Here is a 17138-nt window from a genome sequence, read left to right as displayed (position 1 = left end):
AGGCTTTATTAATGGCAGATTCTGTTTCATAAATCAAATTTACGATAGTTCAAACTTAGTTACCCTGGCAACTTATGCTGAAACTAACCTGGTCCAGGGCAGGCTAACGCTCAGGCTAAGTCTTAAGTCTTAAGTTTAGGCTTTATATATATATATATATATATATATATATATATATATATATATATATATATATATATATATATATATATATATATATGTTTTTGTTTTGGCCCACCCTAAAGTTCCAAGCTAGAGCTGGGCCTACTCCAAAGGTAAGTGTCAAAAACGCTAAACAAAAAAAGACTTTTATTTTGGCTTGGCGTGTGACGTCATAAGGCTGCGCCGCTCCCACACTGTTATTTGACTGGAGAAAGGTTTGTTTTAAAGCGTTTATACAAATATAAAGCGATTGATTAAAGTTTCAGTTTTTCATTCAGTGCTTAATTTTGTACCTGCTGTTGACAATATTATTTTAACCCTTTATACAACGTAATACTATTTTACTCCCAGTGGTGGGGGCTATTGTTTGAACAACAGAAAAGTGTTTTAATGAAGGTTCGATTTAATATATAACATAATGTCATTCCATTCTAAGTATACATCACTATATATAAGAAAAGTAGTTACGTTTCTAATTTTAATCAGCTCATTCTTGGTTTTTTGTTCATTGTTTTATTCATTTTAAAACGAACATTTTTATTGTTTTGTTCATTTTAAACAGGATAAAGTGTCCAAACACAGAGAAAAACTCCTGCTGAAGCGACTGATCTCCACACTGTTATTAAGATGGCGTTTATTAAAGAGGAGAGTGAAGATGTGAAGATTGAAGAAACATTCACAGTCAAACAGGAAGATCTGCAGGAACAAACAGGTTAGTTTTTATTCTCAAAGACCTACTCAGTCATTTGATCCTCATTTAGATATATTTTAATAACAAGCATAAATTAAACCTTGCAGCCCTGAGTGTGCTGCCTAGTTCTCCTAAATGCACATAAGCACTCATTGAAAGACAGGAATCAGTTTCTTTCTTGTTACTTGTTCTTGGTGTTTTGTCGCTATTTTATGTATTATTAGTCTCCCATTTCTCTACTTCTTAAGGTTATTACTTTTCTCGTTCTTCTACTGTTTGTAAATCGTTTCTGAGCAAAGGCGCTATATAAAAAAAGTTTAACTGAGCTGATGATATTTGACCGCCAGTATTCTCATAGAAGATATCTGCTATTACAGTGATAGTGTTGGCTTAGTACTTTCCATTTGCATATGTCACGATCATAATTCCGACTTCTTTATGGCTTTAAACTTGTTTTTAGTAGTTGTTACTAGTTCTCACAGATAGTATCTAGAATTAAATCATTATTTTAATAACTAATTACCAGCGCTATTGTGTTTAAACAGGGCTTCTGCGGAGTCTTAAAATGTCTTGAATTCCAAAATCCAAATTTCAGGCCTTAAAAAGTCTTAAATTTACTGAATTATTTTGTTGTAGGTCTTAAATCTTTTATAGACAAATCTTCATTTTCCTTTGTTCATGTTTTGTTACCCAATCTGGCCAAAACCCATACAATCACCAACAATTCATCTCCATAAAACTTTCAACTTTTTATTCAAAAAGGTCATTTTAACATTATTTATTATAATGCTTTAATCATTTTCCTTACAATAACATTTAAACATGCTCCATGTATTCACTGCTGAGGACATCGACCTGGACAGATTGTTGTGCATAAATTTATTTTATTATAGTTTTTAAAAATTTAAAAGCATTTGTTAATTGGTTTTTTATTTTAAATAAAGTTTATGTTGGAAAAAAAAGTGTGTGGATACAAATAAAGCTTGCTTATTTTTACACAATAATTAAGATCTAAGAATTTTGCTAAGAAATATCTAAAATATTTAAACTTTCTATCTGGGCCATCTGAAAAATTCTTTGGCCTTTAGCCCTTTATGAGTCTAAAATTTCATTCATATTGAAATTGTCTTTAAAAGTCCTAAATTTAAATTGGTGACACCTGCAGAAACTCTGGTTTTAAGTATGTCAGAAAATGTGGATGCCCCCAATTTGAAATATGCTAAATGAAATGGACACTAAAATAATTAATGATTATAAAACATTGTCCAGTATTCTAAACTATATGATGATGTTGTGGGACAATGTGATACAAAATGAACAAAAATAGTGGAACAATAACGTTTAGCATTGCACTGACTTCAACTGGCCAACAAACTAGTCTAAAAATTACTTTTCATGCGTAAAAAATTGATTACAGCATGCTGATGATATGCAAACATCTGAGTGTGATGTTCGTCAGTATTGACCACATTCTTCACATACCAGCAGGCGCGTCATTGGAATCTTTTTGCTTGAGATTTTTTTAAAGGATGAATTTTTAGATCCTAAAAACAGAAGCTTTTTCTCAATATGCGTTCTTCACCCAGGTGAAAAAATATAATTAAATGCAATTAAAATACACTTAAATACCCGAAAATACATATTTAGTACATTGTTATTTTTTTGTGTTAAATAAAAGTTTGATGGTTTTACACTATAAATATACTAATTAAAAGTATGTTTATACTTCAGTAGGACTTTAGTACACTTGACAGAAGTATACTAAATACCAGTAATACTTAAATATATTTTTATTGTACTACAATAAAGTACACTACAGAAAAAAAACATCCAAAAGACTTTTATTAGTGTGTTTTTTAAAAGTGTTTTAAATGCTTTAAACATTAGTTGATTTTTAGTACACTGTTTACATACTAATCTTGAGTTTAAAATAAGCTAATATATAAAAAATCTATTAATAATGTATTGTATTAGAAGTACATTTTCCTAAAAAAAAGTCTATACAAAATGTAGCATTGTAACCAAACAGTACAGCTACACAAAGCCTATTGCTTTACCACGTTTGAGAATAACAATAATAATAGCCCATGCACTCATAACTTTTATTTTACATCTGCAGAATCGTGAGAAAGTCGTGATCTTTATTTTAGGCAAAAAAAAAAAAAAAAACCACGATACTCATTTTAGCCACAGCATATAATTAGAATAATTGTCTTCTCCTCCAGTTCAGCTATAAACACTAGAATATTCCCATCAGGCTCCAGTAAAGAGTTTATTGAAGGACAGCAGGAATATGAGTGATCCAGAACCCTGCAAAATTAAAAATGAAGACTCTGAACAACAAATAGGTTGGTGTTTATTCCTGATCAGGGGTGGCACGGGAGGTTGTTGGGCTTCAGCCCTGATTGTTTGTTCCGAAGCCATGAACCTTTTGGGTTTAAGTTTTGTCAAAACATAGTTTTTCAACATATTATTCAGAAATATTTTAACCGGTTCATTATTGCTTTCCCACAGGATCAAAAAGCAATATCAGCTGTGCTTTCTAAACCTGTTTACTTTATTTGAGTTTTTTGTTTTTATCAGAGGCAGCCCTACAGCAGTAAGTGCTTTCTGTTTCTCTTTTCTAAAAGCGAGTTTACACACACCATCCTCCTGCATAGCCACGCCTCCTGACAGTCACTCAACACATTCGTCTCATCGCTGCACCACAATTGTACTTCATGTTTGTTACCTGCTTTAATTTCGTATTAAAGTAAGCTTGTTGGAAATTCTGAGGAGAATGTTGGGTTGCTATTGTAACTACACACGCAAGAGTCAAGCAGTCTTGTCTTGCTTCATTTAAGATTTACCTCAGATTTTGACTGTCAGTTCCGTATGATCTGACGAGATGCTACACGCACAGGCTGTTCTGATTAGCTGTGAGTTTTGATTTATTAATTCAGGAGTATTTATGTGAAAGTGTAGTCTGACAACAATAAATATTCTCATCAGGAATAAAACCACCTGTTTTTATACCCGTGATAACTCTGCCGAGCTGTCGCTATAAAGTTAGTTCTGCTACTGTTATTTTATACTGGGTAGGCTACTTCATTTATTTTATTATAACAATATTTTGTTGAAAATGATCCCTTAAAGGAGCAGGATTTTTAGGGTAATTTAATCCAAATGATTACAGCAGCCAAAACTATAAAAAAAAAAAAAAACATAACTTTTTAGATGGGATTAGATGCTAAGAATCCCATACTTGTTATATAATTTAAATTTTGATTTCTCTTGTTTAATTTCTGCATGCACATTTTTCCACTTGCTACTCTGCCAGAAACTTTGCCGCTGGAGAGCACCTTCAGTATTAGTTTAAACATTTGTTTAGAGATGGACCGCAAGATGTGCTTAACAGAGTGGCTACATGTGGTGAAAAACGATGGCAAAGCTAAGTATAAATATGTTAATGAAAGTAATAAGTTATAAAGCAGAGTGCAGACCAACATGACAAAGCATCTGAGGTTTTTTCACATACTTCAAGAATATCAAATTTAAAGAATGGCTTGTTAGGTTCAATGTGCTTCCCGCGGGTGCAACTAACAACAATTGTACATTTTAGTTGAACTCTTTGAGCGTGATGAGCAATTCAGTGTTAGTTTATATTTCAATATCTTAAGGTGAAACTAAACTGCGCATTCTCTCCGTCTCCACATTCATAAACAGCAAGACGCTCTGCTGAAGCACGCAAGCTTTACACTCCGTCATTGATAATTAACTTGGCTGTTGTATTGGAGTCGAAAGAATATATGAAGTAGAATTTTTTAACAGACCAGGGGCCTCATGTATCAACGATGCGTACGCACAAAAACTTTGTGTACGCCAGGTTTCACGCTCAGAATCGCTCACGTTTGGATTTACTAACAATGAACTGAACGTGGGTGTAGTGACACAAATGACCATTTTGTCACTTGAGGTGTTGTAGGGTTGTTTCTGACGCGTGAGAGCTCAACAAACGAATCATCCTCCAAATACTGCTTATCAGATTTATTTTTTGCACAGACAGTTCTTATGGTTCAATTTCCACTCACAGTCTGATATATAAATGCTCATAAAATCACATTGAATGCCTCAATAAAGCTCTTTCAAACACGGTCAAAAAATGTTGTGCTTCCCTCTAATTATACACCTGTTGTTCTAAGTCTTTGTCTACCTATATACTCCTCCAAACCCACACTCCACCCAGTGGTCAAAAACAGCATTACAAAACATAATGGCTCTTACACCCCGGCCCCTAATTGTACATGGCAGGTAGACATAACAATTCAACAATGTACATACAAAGAGCCATTAAAGCAACACTATAAACATTGCATTAATCAATTCTGTGTAGGTGTCAAATTTAACAGTCTTTACCATCAGTCCATTATATTTCCATGTTGTCATACAACAGACAAAGTTTTGTCACGGGTCTCTCAAGTACACTGGTTTTAGTTTGTACTCGCACAGAACGAACAAGTCCATTTTTATCTGGAAAAACCTCCAGAATTCGCCCCATTAACCAAGACCCTCGAGGGGCAGACGAGTCCACAATGACAACAATGTCACCAGGAACAAAGTTTCTCCTTTCCTTATTCCATTTCTGCCGATCTTGAAGCAAAGGCAAATATTCATTTGTCCATCTTTTCCAGAATAAGTCACACATATACTGGACCTGTTTCCATCTCCTCTTGCTGTATAATTCAGATTTTTCAAATAATCCAGGTGGTAATACTGGTTTACCTTTCATCTGAAGAAGATGGTTTGGAGTAAGTGACTCCAAATCATTGGGGTCATCTGACAACTTAGTTATTGGGCGATCATTTAGAATGGCCTCAATTTCACATAGTACAGTATGGAATCCTTCATCATCCAAAATCTGCTGATGTAGGATGGAATTCAAAATTATTTTGACCATTCTGATTACACGTTCCCAGATTCCACCATAATGCGAACCTCCTGGAGGATTGAAACTCCACTGGACACCTTTCTGGAGCATTGCCCTTTGAATCTTGTTTTGATTCCATGATCTCAGTGATTCCTTTAATTCCTTTTCTGCGGCAACAAAGTTGGTACCATTATCTGATCTTATTTGAGTTACTTGCCCTCGTCTGCAGATAAATCTTCGAAGAGTGTTAATACATGAATCAGTGTCCAATGAGTAGGCGACTTCCAGATGAACTGCTCGACTTGCCATGCAAGTAAAGATGACTCCGTAACGTTTTACAATGGAGCGTCCTCTTTTAACTTCCACAGGACCAAAATAATCCACCCCAACATTCGAAAATGGAGGCAAATCGGGAAGGAGTCGTTCCTTTGGCAAGTCTGCCATCTTCTGCTCACCCACCTTAACTCCAAAACGTCTACAATGGCCACAACTCGATATAATCCTTCTGGCAGCTGCATTACCCTTAATGATCCAATATCTTTTCCTCAGCTCTGAAAGCATATAATTTCTTCCACTGTGACCTAACTGTTGGTGTATATGACGCAAGATGAGCGTGGCAATATGCTGATCCTTAGCCAGAATGATCGGATGCTTTCTTTCTTCCGGCATAGCAGAATTTCTCAATCGTCCTCCTACTCTCAAAATACCGTCTTGATAGACGGGATCCAATTTATACAGCTTGCTGTCTCGGCTTATTTTTGAAACAGGTGAAACTGACAGAGCATCGATTTCCTTTTTAAACTGTTGCCTTTGACTGAATGCAACAATAGCTACTTCAGCTTCATTCACATCCTGCAAACTTAAATTTGGTGTAACCACAGAACCAGTTAGTTTTCGAAGTTCTTTCTCCGTCTTTTTAGAAGTTACTCCAGAAGAGTCTAAAGAGGCTTGAATTTCCTTTCTCTTTTGACTTCGTTGTTTCAGAACTGTCTTTAATTTCAAGAGCCAAGCAACAGCAACCTTCAACTTTGTCCAGTCTGAGAAATGAGTAATCAGCCTATGAGTAGCATTTGACTGTTCACTTACAAGAGTGCTATTTACACATATGTTCCTCTTGACTTCAGGATCATCTGCTTTAAGAGCAGAATCAAATATTTGTGCTGGCCATTCTTCCACTGGTTTCCACAGATAACTTGGTCCATTGATCCATTCTCTGTTTGTTAACAGCTGATCTGCTTTCAGACCTCTGGAGCAACAGTCTGCTGGATTTTGAGTCGTAGGTATGTATCGCCACTGTAATGGTGTTGTAATTTCTCTTATTGCAGAGATCCTGTTGGCGACAAAGGTAAGAAAACGTTTGTCCTCATTTTTTATGTATTTCAACACGGACGTACTATCTGTCCAGAATACTGAATCAACCAATGGAAACTGCATCTCTGCCCTTAACATTTTGTCCACTCGAGCAGCAAGCACAGCAGCTGTCAATTCAAGACGTGGAATAGTTACTGATTTCAAAGGTGCTACTCTAGCTTTACTGAGTAGGAATGTTACGTGAACATCTTGTTTTGTCTCCATCCTAAGGTACGTCACAGTGCCATATCCAAGTGTACTTGCGTCAGCAAAATGATGCAACTGAACGTTGGTAAGTTCATCCATTCCTGCTGGTTTTAGGCATCTGTCCATCTTGAAATCTGCCATCTTCTCAAGCTCTTTTAACCATAAAGACCACTGCCTTTGGAGATTTGAGGGTAGCAGATCATCCCATCCACATCTTATCCTACATAACTCTTGCAGGAGAATTTTTGCTGTAAGAGTGAATGGAGCCAAAAATCCTAAAGGATCATAGACAGAGCATACCTTTGACAGGACACCCCGCCTGGTGCAAGGATGATCTTTGCTAGTTATTTTAAAATTGAAAGTGTCGGATTCAACACACCACCACAAACCAAGAGCTCTTTCCATTGGCAACTGGTCCTTGTCCAGATCCATCATTTTTATGCCCTGGGCTCGGTGTTCTTCAGGTACACTTTGTAGCACAATACGGCTATTGCTGATCCATTTTATTAACTGGAAACCTCCTGCTAAGCAGACATCTGTGAGATCCTTGATCATCAAGACGGCCTCTTCCTCAGAAGGTACACTTTTCGAACAATCATCCATGTAGAAGTTTGTGTGAATTGTGTCAATTACCTTTTCAGGAAAGTCATCTTTGTTGTCCTCAGCAGTTCTACGTAAAGCATAGCAAGCACAACTTGGGGACGACACAGCACCAAACAAATGCACTTTCATCCTGTATTCCACAGAGTCCTGATTGATATCACCATCTGGCCACCATAGGAAACGAAGAAAGTCAGTATCTTCTTCTGCAACTTTAACCTGGTGAAACATTGCTTTTACATCAGCCATAAATGCAATAGGCTCTTGTCGAAACCTCACAAGAACTCCCAACAGTGAATTTGTCAGATTAGGACCCTGCAGAAGCTGATCATTCAATGATGTACCTTTAAAGGCAGCTCCACAATCAAACACCACTCTTAATGTTTGCTTCTTGGGGTGATAAACCCCATGGTGAGGGATATACCAAACTTTCCCTTCATCCTGTTTTAATTGATGTAACGGTACTATTTCGGCATAACCGTGTTTAATTACCTCATCCATGAAATCTTTATATTCTTGATGGAAAATCTTGTTTCTTTCAAATTTCCTTTTCAATCCAATTAAGCGCTGTTTAGCCACACAAAGGTTGTTTGGCAACATGGGAATTTCCATCCTAAAAGGAAGATTCAATTTATAATGTCCATCTTGAAACTCAATTGACTTGCTTACCTTTTCCATAAAGGCATGCTCTTCTCTTGACATTTCCTTCTTTTCAACAGAATTCTCATTAAAGTCATGATTGTATTGTTTACCAAGCATATCCTCCAATTTTCTTACAGAAATCCTGTTAACAGTCACACCTGAACATTTGACCTTATTCCTGCTTCCTTGGAGTGGTCCATTTACAACCCATCCCAATAGGGTTCTAACTGCATAAGGTCCATCTCCATTGCTGTTTATAACCTCCCAGGGCTCCATTACCCTGGAAGCATTTGCTCCAATCAGCAAATCCACATCAGCAGGAATTTGAGGAATCTCAACACCTTTCAGATATGGCCAATTTTCCAAATCCTTTTGAGTGACAATGTTGTCTCTGGATACAGACATTCTTTCTTGAGTGAAGACTTCTGGAAGACTATAAAAGGTGTCATCAAGAAGGTTAGACACTTCCAATCCAGTCAAAACAGTGCTATTAACAGCCCTTTGATTGCCCATTGTTTTCAAAACAATATTAGTTTCCTTTCCCTTTAATTTCAAACTATGCATTAAGCGTTCTGAACAAAATGTGGTAGAACTGCCAGGATCCAAAAATGCATAGGTTTGAATTACCGTTTGTCCCTTGCTGGATTTGACTTGAACTGGTACAATTGATAATGCACAGTCTCCATCGTCACCGGCCCCTGTTTGCCCACATGTTGTAAGGGCAACATGTGCACTACTTAAAGATGAATGACTTTGTTCTTGAGTGCACACTCTTTCCTTTTGTTGGATATGCAAAATGCTGGGATGCTTTTGACCACACACTGTACAAGTCAAGCGCTTATCACATCTTTTACTTATGTGTCCAAAAGAAAAACAGCCAAAACAAACACCTTTTTCCTTTAGAAAGTTCAATTTGTCTTTATGCAGCTTGTTTTGCATTTGTGTACACTGCTCCAATAAGTGATCACGTTTGCAGCACAAACATACAACTGGGGCCTTTGATCTTAAATCAGTCTCACAGCATTGAATTGATTTATTGTTGGTGACAACCGTTGTTGCAAAGCTGTTTCTAACTTTAGTCTTAGGTTGGAATTTCTGTTGCACAGGCTGGGTACTCTGGATATCACCAAACAAGGGATCTGATGACATTTTGACTTGATGTTCAACAAATATCACAATATCTTTAAACCGTGCTCTCTGCTTGCGTCTTTCCATTAACTCACATGCAACAGTTCTCCAATTTTCCCTTAATTTGTAAGGCAACTTCATGATGATGGTTTTCAAATTGCTTGGCATCTCTAGCTCTTCCATATAGTCAATTTCTTCCATTACATTACAGCATCCACGCAAAAAGAGAGCATAACTCTGCAATGAATTTACATCCTCAGATTTTATTGAAGGCCATGCCAAAACCTTTTCTACATATGCAGAAGCTATTTTGAATTCATTGCCGTAATGTTCCTTTAACAATGCTTTAGCTTGCACATACCCTCTTTGTGCATCCATATGCTGACAACTGCGCACAATCTCCCTTGGCTGACCTTGTGTATATTGTTCCAGAAAGTATAAACAATCTCTACTATTTTTGGTTTTGTCTTCTATTCCATGCTCAAATGCTCTCATAAAAGTTTTATATTGCAGAGGATTGCCATCAAACACAGGAATATCTCTTTGAGGCAGTGTGCTGGATTGTTGTTGTTGTACAAGCAGGGTGGTAATCTCATTTTGTTTTTGCAAGATACTACAAAGGTTCGAAGTTATTATTCCATCACTGTTCTGCATTACACTTGAGGATTGCATTTGTGACGTGAAATGAGGATCAATTTGTGGCACACTGTGAATTTGCTGAATCACGTTCCTTGAGCTTTCTTGCAGGGGGACTTCTATTGGCACATATGCCTCTGCATGCGGGTTGAGAGTAACAGTTCCTTTATCACAATATGCATTCATATCATCAGTGCAGGTTTTGAGAGACTGATTATTTAAAACAGCAATTTTTGCAGTAGCGGCTGCAATCTCTGCATCAATATCCAGCTGTTCTTGTCTATGTCTCAGCTTTTCTTGTTGTACCTCCAAAGTATGCTTTTCCTTTAAAGCAGCTGCACGCGCCATTAATGCAGCTTTCTCTGCCTCTGCCATGATTCGTGCTGAAGCAGCAGAAGATCTCCCACTACGTACACTGCTTGAACTTTTCTTACTGGACGATTTACTGGATTTACATGAGGATATGTTGGAAATGCTATCATCTGGATTAACATCCTCTTGACAAACCCTTGCATCAACACCAGAACATGAAACTTGACTTTCAGCGCTCAACCATTTCTCAACATCATCTACAAACTCATCGCAAATCAACATCTTTCCATTGAACCATGTTTGTTGTTTTTCCTTTTCTTCACTGGGCAAAAGAACCATCACCGAATTGTGCATTTCCTTTGTTTCGTCTCTCAATTTGATGAATTTCTCAAAGGAACACTGCACCTCCTTTTCATATTCTCGGTTGGACATAAAATCCTTTATAATAGCCATTAAGTTCTTTGCCTTGCTTAGTTTACACTTTCGTGTCTTTTGCAAAGTTTCCAATTTTTCCAATAAAGCCTTAGGAGTAAGCTTAATGAGCCGCTTTTCCCTCACATGCTCTGTTTCAAACTTCTCAAATGGCACAATAGTCTCTGTCTGTTCACAGGTAGTCGCACCATCATCATCACAATTCATTAAACTCATATTCACAGCTGAAATCGTTTGCCTCCTAAGCAACTTTAAAACTTAAGCAACCAATGCATTGGATTTACGCTATTGTGTGCACACAAAGTCATTCATTAAGTAGCGCTACACATACCTTTGTTTCATTCATTCAGTTCATCACGGCTGCTCCTCAAGAAAGTCCAAAAATGATGCATGATGATCCACAAAGAAGCCATTTTTTGACAAATGTAGTGACACAAATGACCATTTTGTCACTTGAGGTGTTGTAGGGTTGTTTCTGACGCGTGAGAGCTCAACAAACGAATCATCCTCCAAATACTGCTTATCAGATTTATTTTTTGCACAGACAGTTCTTATGGTTCAATTTCCACTCACAGTCTGATATATAAATGCTCATAAAATCACATTGAATGCCTCAATAAAGCTCTTTCAAACACGGTCAAAAAATGTTGTGCTTCCCTCTAATTACACACCTGTTGTTCTAAGTCTTTAGGTGCGTTCGACATAAAGCTCAGCTGCAGCCGGTGATCAACGAGATTAGCCGAGCGCAGGCGGGGCGGAGTTGAAAACGGAGCCGTCAAGACGGACAGCTGGACACTTCGGGACTCAAAGTTGCTGCAGTCATGATGACCGATCACATGGCGTCATCATATTTTTTTGTTATTTTTATTTATAACAACAAAACATTTACAAATAAAACAGAATACAGTCTCTTCAAACTGTAGTTCCTTTTTAAACAATAAGGGAGAATTATGAATAAAATATGTAACAAATGTATGAGAGAAATAAGAGGAAATGAGAGGTTAATATAAACATAAAAACGAACAGGTCTATTAAATACAAAGCAGTAAGCATAAATTCTAGGAGTTAAACATCAATCTTTAGGCTGATACTTCTTGTTTGAATCTGCTAAAAAGGGGTTTACATATATGTACATTTATAGATATAAAAAATTTCCCATGTAAAAAGCAAAACAAGGTGTTTTGATTAGGCCAAATAAATGACATTATTTTGGATAATGAATGAATTTTCAAAAAAGCATTTTAATCCAAAAAGATTGTGTTGAAAAGAACAAAAGGTAAAATAAGTGAGCGATGTAGAAGTTTCCCAGAAAGAGCAGGTAGCCTTTAAACTGCTAGACAGGAAATAAAATATATATTTATATTATAATAATAAAGCCATTTTATAATTATTTAATAAAATAGTTCTTTACTTTAATTTGTTAAGAGAGCTTTAGGGGGGCAGGATCAATGATGATGATTTTCTTATTTCAAGTCTGTAAGACTTATTTGAGTTCATATTTAGGTTATTCACTAAAATATACACTAAAATACATCATTTAAATCGTTCATGGAGATGAATGCAGTAAATAGTCTGTATAAAAAAGTTAAAAAATAAACCTGTGCAAACAAGCTAACCTTTATAACCAGATTATTTAACAAAAGATGATACTGCAGTAAAATATTTGTAGTCTTTTAATAAGCAAGATGTGTACAGGATAGAGAGGGTGTGAAAAGTGAATTGTTTGTTTTGAAACTTTTGAATCGGAATTTGTCCAATTATAAACCCGAAATACACGTGTTTGTTGTCATGTGGTGAACTTGGCCAATCGTGTAATATCGGTGTCGTCATCAAAGCTCCTGCAGTCGCTCTTCAGAAGCTGCACGGTCTGAGTTTGCCGTCTGATCTCGGAGCGCTGTCGCGGTACTTTGATGCCACATGTGACAGTCACGTGGCGTCAGCGCAGCATCAATCCGGACAAGATTTCTAACCAGAATGCACCGCTTTAAGACAGATTTCGATCGATCTGCGCAGCGCTGCATGAAGTCGAACGCACCTTTTGTCTACCTATATACTCCTCCAAACCCCCACTCCACCCAGTGGTCAAAAACAGCATTACAAAAAACATAATGGCTCTTACACTGTTTATTTGACTGTGAACAATGTTGTACTTTGATAGTCATTTGCTGCTAATATGATTTCACTGTTTAGAGTTTGCAAATAATACTTTTATGAAATTATATTATTAAGGGGAAAGTCTGAATATCTAAATATAAAACCAACTATACTTCTATGTACACTCAGGGCTGCAAGATGGATTTAATTTAGTATTTTTATTATTGAAATATATCTGAATGAGGATCAAATGACTGAGCTGGTGTGTGAGAATAAAAACCAACCTGTTTGTTCCTGCAGATCTTCCTGTTTAACTGTAAATGTTTCTTCAATCTTCACATCTTCACTCTCCTCTTTAATAAACGCCATCTTTATAATAGTGTGGAGATCAGTCGCTTCAGCAGCAGTTTTACTCTGTGTTTGGACACTTTATCCTGTTTAAAATTAACAAAACAATAAAAATGTTCTGTTTAAAATAAATAAAACAATGAACAGAAACAAGATAACTTCTCTTTAAACGTGTCTTCATATGAGTAATCAACAAAAAGAAATCGGGTAAAACGTTTCTTTAAAACACTTATTACACACTTTATTCAAACAATAGCTCTCAGATAATGAAATAGTACTACGTTGTATAAAAAGTTAAAATAATATTTCCAACAGCAGGAACATAATTTAATATCGTATAAAAAACCTAAAACTTCAGAACTTTAACTTTAAATCGGTTTATATCTGTAAACGTTTTAAAACAAACCTTACTGCAGTTTTTTTTTTTTTTTCCACAGGAATCATTTATTCTGATGCTTTTATTGGATTTATTGATCTTTTTTTTTTTTTTTATTGAACAAACCGGGATGTACAGAGTTATACATAAAAACAGTATACAATGGAATTAACAACAAAAATTAATCGTGTACATTAAGTATTTTTTCCAGTAGTTGAGATGTCTTAATAGCTTTGGTATTACTTTGTATAGCAGTGAGGGAATCATAAAAAAGTTTTAGATCAATGAAAAATAGTTTACAATTTGGTACAGTCAGCATACATTTTGTTTTGTGGATGTGATACTTTCCAAATAAAATAAGAATTTTTGCTTTTTTGTCCATTTCCAGTAATCCAGAGTTGCAATCCGTAAAAAAAAACCATTTGCTCAGTTATACTGATTAATTTATAAAACACTTCAAAAAGTAGTAAGGAAACTTGGGACCAAAACTGTTTTGTGTAACTGCAACTGAAAAATAAATGAAGAATTGTTTCCGGTTCCTTTTTACAAAAACAACACAAGGGTGAAAAACCTTCCTTAAACTTACTTATAAAATCATTGCATGGATAATATCTATGTAATATTTTAAAATTTGTTTCTTTTACTTTATTAGGAATAATGTATTTTGTAATATCTGACCAGATTTTTGGGGAAAAGAAGAATGAAGGGAATGCTTGTTTATATTTAACCATTGCAATTGGAGGAACACTTTTATCTGCAGTTAGGATATTCCTGATATAATTGTTATTACATTTTTTATCTTTGATAGAAAGGCCCTTAAAACCTTACTGCAGTTGAAACATAGCGCTGATGCGGCGCCGCCTGATGACGTCACAGGCTACGCCAAAATAAAAGTATTTTTTGTTTAGCTTTTTTGCCACTTACTGTTGCATTCATGACTTACTGATACATTTCGCCCATCTTTTTCTCTTTACACTATATCTGCTCTCTCTCTGTCTCTCTCTCTCTTCTCACACACAAACCTTCTCAGATAGCAAACCGATGTTGATTCAACGTTGAATAAGGGGTTCGGGGGAGAAGAGACTTTCCTGAGGTACATTTAAAGTGCTTTTAAAACTTATAAAATGGCAAGAAATGTAATAATAATAAATAATAATAATAATCTCACAATTATTAGGAGAGGAAATAGCTATGAAAGGAAAATAGTTTATTGTAGCCACAACTGTTTGTTTTGTGTCTACACAAATCCATTTAGTCAAATACTACATTAGTAGTCATATTAACTTAAAATATTGTAATTATTATACGTGTATAAAATAGACCTATACGTTATTGGCAGCAATGTATAATCTTATTTCAAGTTTGCATTTTATTTAAAATGATTAAGAAATGTTTATATTAATTTACTAATTCAATTTACTCTAACATTACAGAAAACACATTATGTTTACCAATCGCACTAACAATAACACTAAGCTGCTTCTTTTTAAAGGATAAAAATTGAGTAAAAAGTGTACTTAAAAAAGAGGCACCAGTTCCAGCTGCCACAAAAAGGCAATGGACACAGAATAAAATAGCTTGCGTCAAAAAGACAGAGAATCAGGGATAACAGCAACAAACATTTTAAAAGAAGAAGGGATAGACCTTGTTGAACTCATGAAATGCACAGACATACGTTCAACATGAGTCTACCTCAAGGGCCAGTCTTGCAGTTTTTTTGTTTTTGTTTTTTGCATCCATCGAAACAGATAGGAGTTGAATTAAAACAGATAGCTGGATTGACATTTTAAAAAATGATACAAAAAAAGTATAGAAATAAAAGGTAAAATGCAAATGCATAATTTAAATGGTGTAATGGTTGATTTTTATAATTGTCTATAATGTATTCATATACTTTTATTTATTTCTGTATTTATTAAGTTTTTGTATGTTTGTTGTTTTGTTTATCTTTTAGAACTCATACTGTATTGCTAACAGCAAGTGACAGAATTTCTTTCTTTCATTCCAATTACAGCAAATAACTCCTGCAGGAATTATAAAATCCTGCAGGATTTGTCACTTGCTTGGATCCACTGTGAAACCTGTAAGAAATTCCTGCACATATCGTCAATGTGTCCTACAGGATTTTATAATTCCTGCAGTACTGCAGCTGTCCTGCAGGGGGAAAGATCCTTCAGGATTCCTGTAAAAAGTACTGCATGATTCTAAAACCTGTAGGAATTGCCTGCACATATTGTCATTTTGTCCTACAGGATTTCATAATTCCTACAGGATACCAGCAGGTTCCTGCAGAAAAAAAATGAAGAAAACACAAGAACAGAATAAACTCAATGAATGTATCCTTACATTATGTAGGAACTGAAATACCTTAGGTAATTTGAGAAGGCAGTGAAAGCAGTCATTTTATATTCAGGGAAATCCACATTGAAGGACTGATGTTACTTTCTCCAATACAGCAGGTGGCGGTGTGCAGTTTTACTCTGCTCTCTGACTCAACGCACAGCCAGAAGAAGAAGAGGTGCGTAGCGTCTAAACTTTCTTCTCCACATCCAGCAGTTAATACTGCTTTAGGTAAAGTCACGCATGTAACCCTTTGCATGTCATTTGATTGAATGTAAATCCCGCATGTCCTTTGGGCCCCTGCATGTCCTTATCTACTCTGTTCTGAGTGTTTGTGACGGATGTTTTTACTGCACTCGTGTGACCGTAGACTGTAAAGTATAGGGTGTGACCATTGAGATGAAATCTGTGAGTCATAGTTCAGTAAATCAAAGTTCTCCAATATATTTCATATGTTTTTCAATATGAACATGTTTGCTGAATCCAGCTTTTTAACATGCTTTACAGCACTGCTCGACGTTGATCACTTGTAATGTCTGCGCGAGTGCGCGTTAACGATCGCGTGCATGAGCGACCTGGGCGTTCCCGAGAGAGTATTTCACGGAACAGCGCCCCCTGGTCACAATTTTCGGCACAACATAACCCTTCAGAAACGAAAGTGAAAAAGCTTGTTGAATCCATCATTTACCTACACTGAATAGCTTTATATCTTTAATGTCCTGACAGAACCTGTATTGCTGAGTTCACTGCATGATTTTCAAAGTAGTCGTGTCACCGATGTTTTGGTAAAGTTAGTTTTATATTCGCACATTTGTTTATTTAGAAGTCTCTATATTGTTTACCATGTTACTTTGAATATTCGATCGGATTTAGCATGCAAGTATGACTCGAAAACAACATTACACTGATTATTT

At 35.9% G+C, this 17138-nt stretch overlaps 2 protein-coding genes across 4 annotated transcripts in view; both read left to right on the top strand.

Annotated features, from left to right (window-relative positions):
• The first annotated feature begins 326 nt into the window (after positions 1–326).
• Positions 327–17138, top strand: part of LOC103910934 (uncharacterized) — a 151101-nt gene continuing 134289 nt past the window's right edge. Inside the window, exons 1-3 of one of the 2 annotated variants that reach the window (XM_073947919.1) lie at positions 327–377; positions 725–874; positions 3111–3201. In XM_073947919.1, the coding sequence (XP_073804020.1) occupies positions 3147–3201 (55 nt within the window). In that variant the 5' untranslated portion in view covers positions 327–377; positions 725–874; positions 3111–3146. Of the gene's footprint in view, positions 3202–17138 lie in introns of both variants that reach the window. The other variant, XM_073947918.1, reaches the window with a different exon arrangement.
• Positions 12907–17138, top strand: part of LOC101885698 (protein NLRC3) — a 92779-nt gene continuing 88547 nt past the window's right edge. Inside the window, exons 1-5 of one of the 2 annotated variants that reach the window (XM_068219818.2) lie at positions 12907–13715; positions 14693–14777; positions 14915–14977; positions 16137–16256; positions 16341–16402. The gene's annotated coding sequence lies outside the window, so the exon portion shown is untranslated. Of the gene's footprint in view, positions 13716–14692; positions 14778–14914; positions 14978–16136; positions 16257–16340; positions 16456–17138 lie in introns of those variants that run through there. The other variant, XM_068219817.2, reaches the window with a different exon arrangement.

This window comes from Danio rerio, chromosome 4 (assembly GCF_049306965.1).
Source record: "Danio rerio strain Tuebingen ecotype United States chromosome 4, GRCz12tu, whole genome shotgun sequence".
Lineage (NCBI taxonomy): Eukaryota > Metazoa > Chordata > Actinopteri > Cypriniformes > Danionidae > Danio > Danio rerio.
The sequence above is the reverse complement of the archived record's forward strand: the minus strand, read 5'-3'. Positions and strand labels throughout refer to the sequence as shown.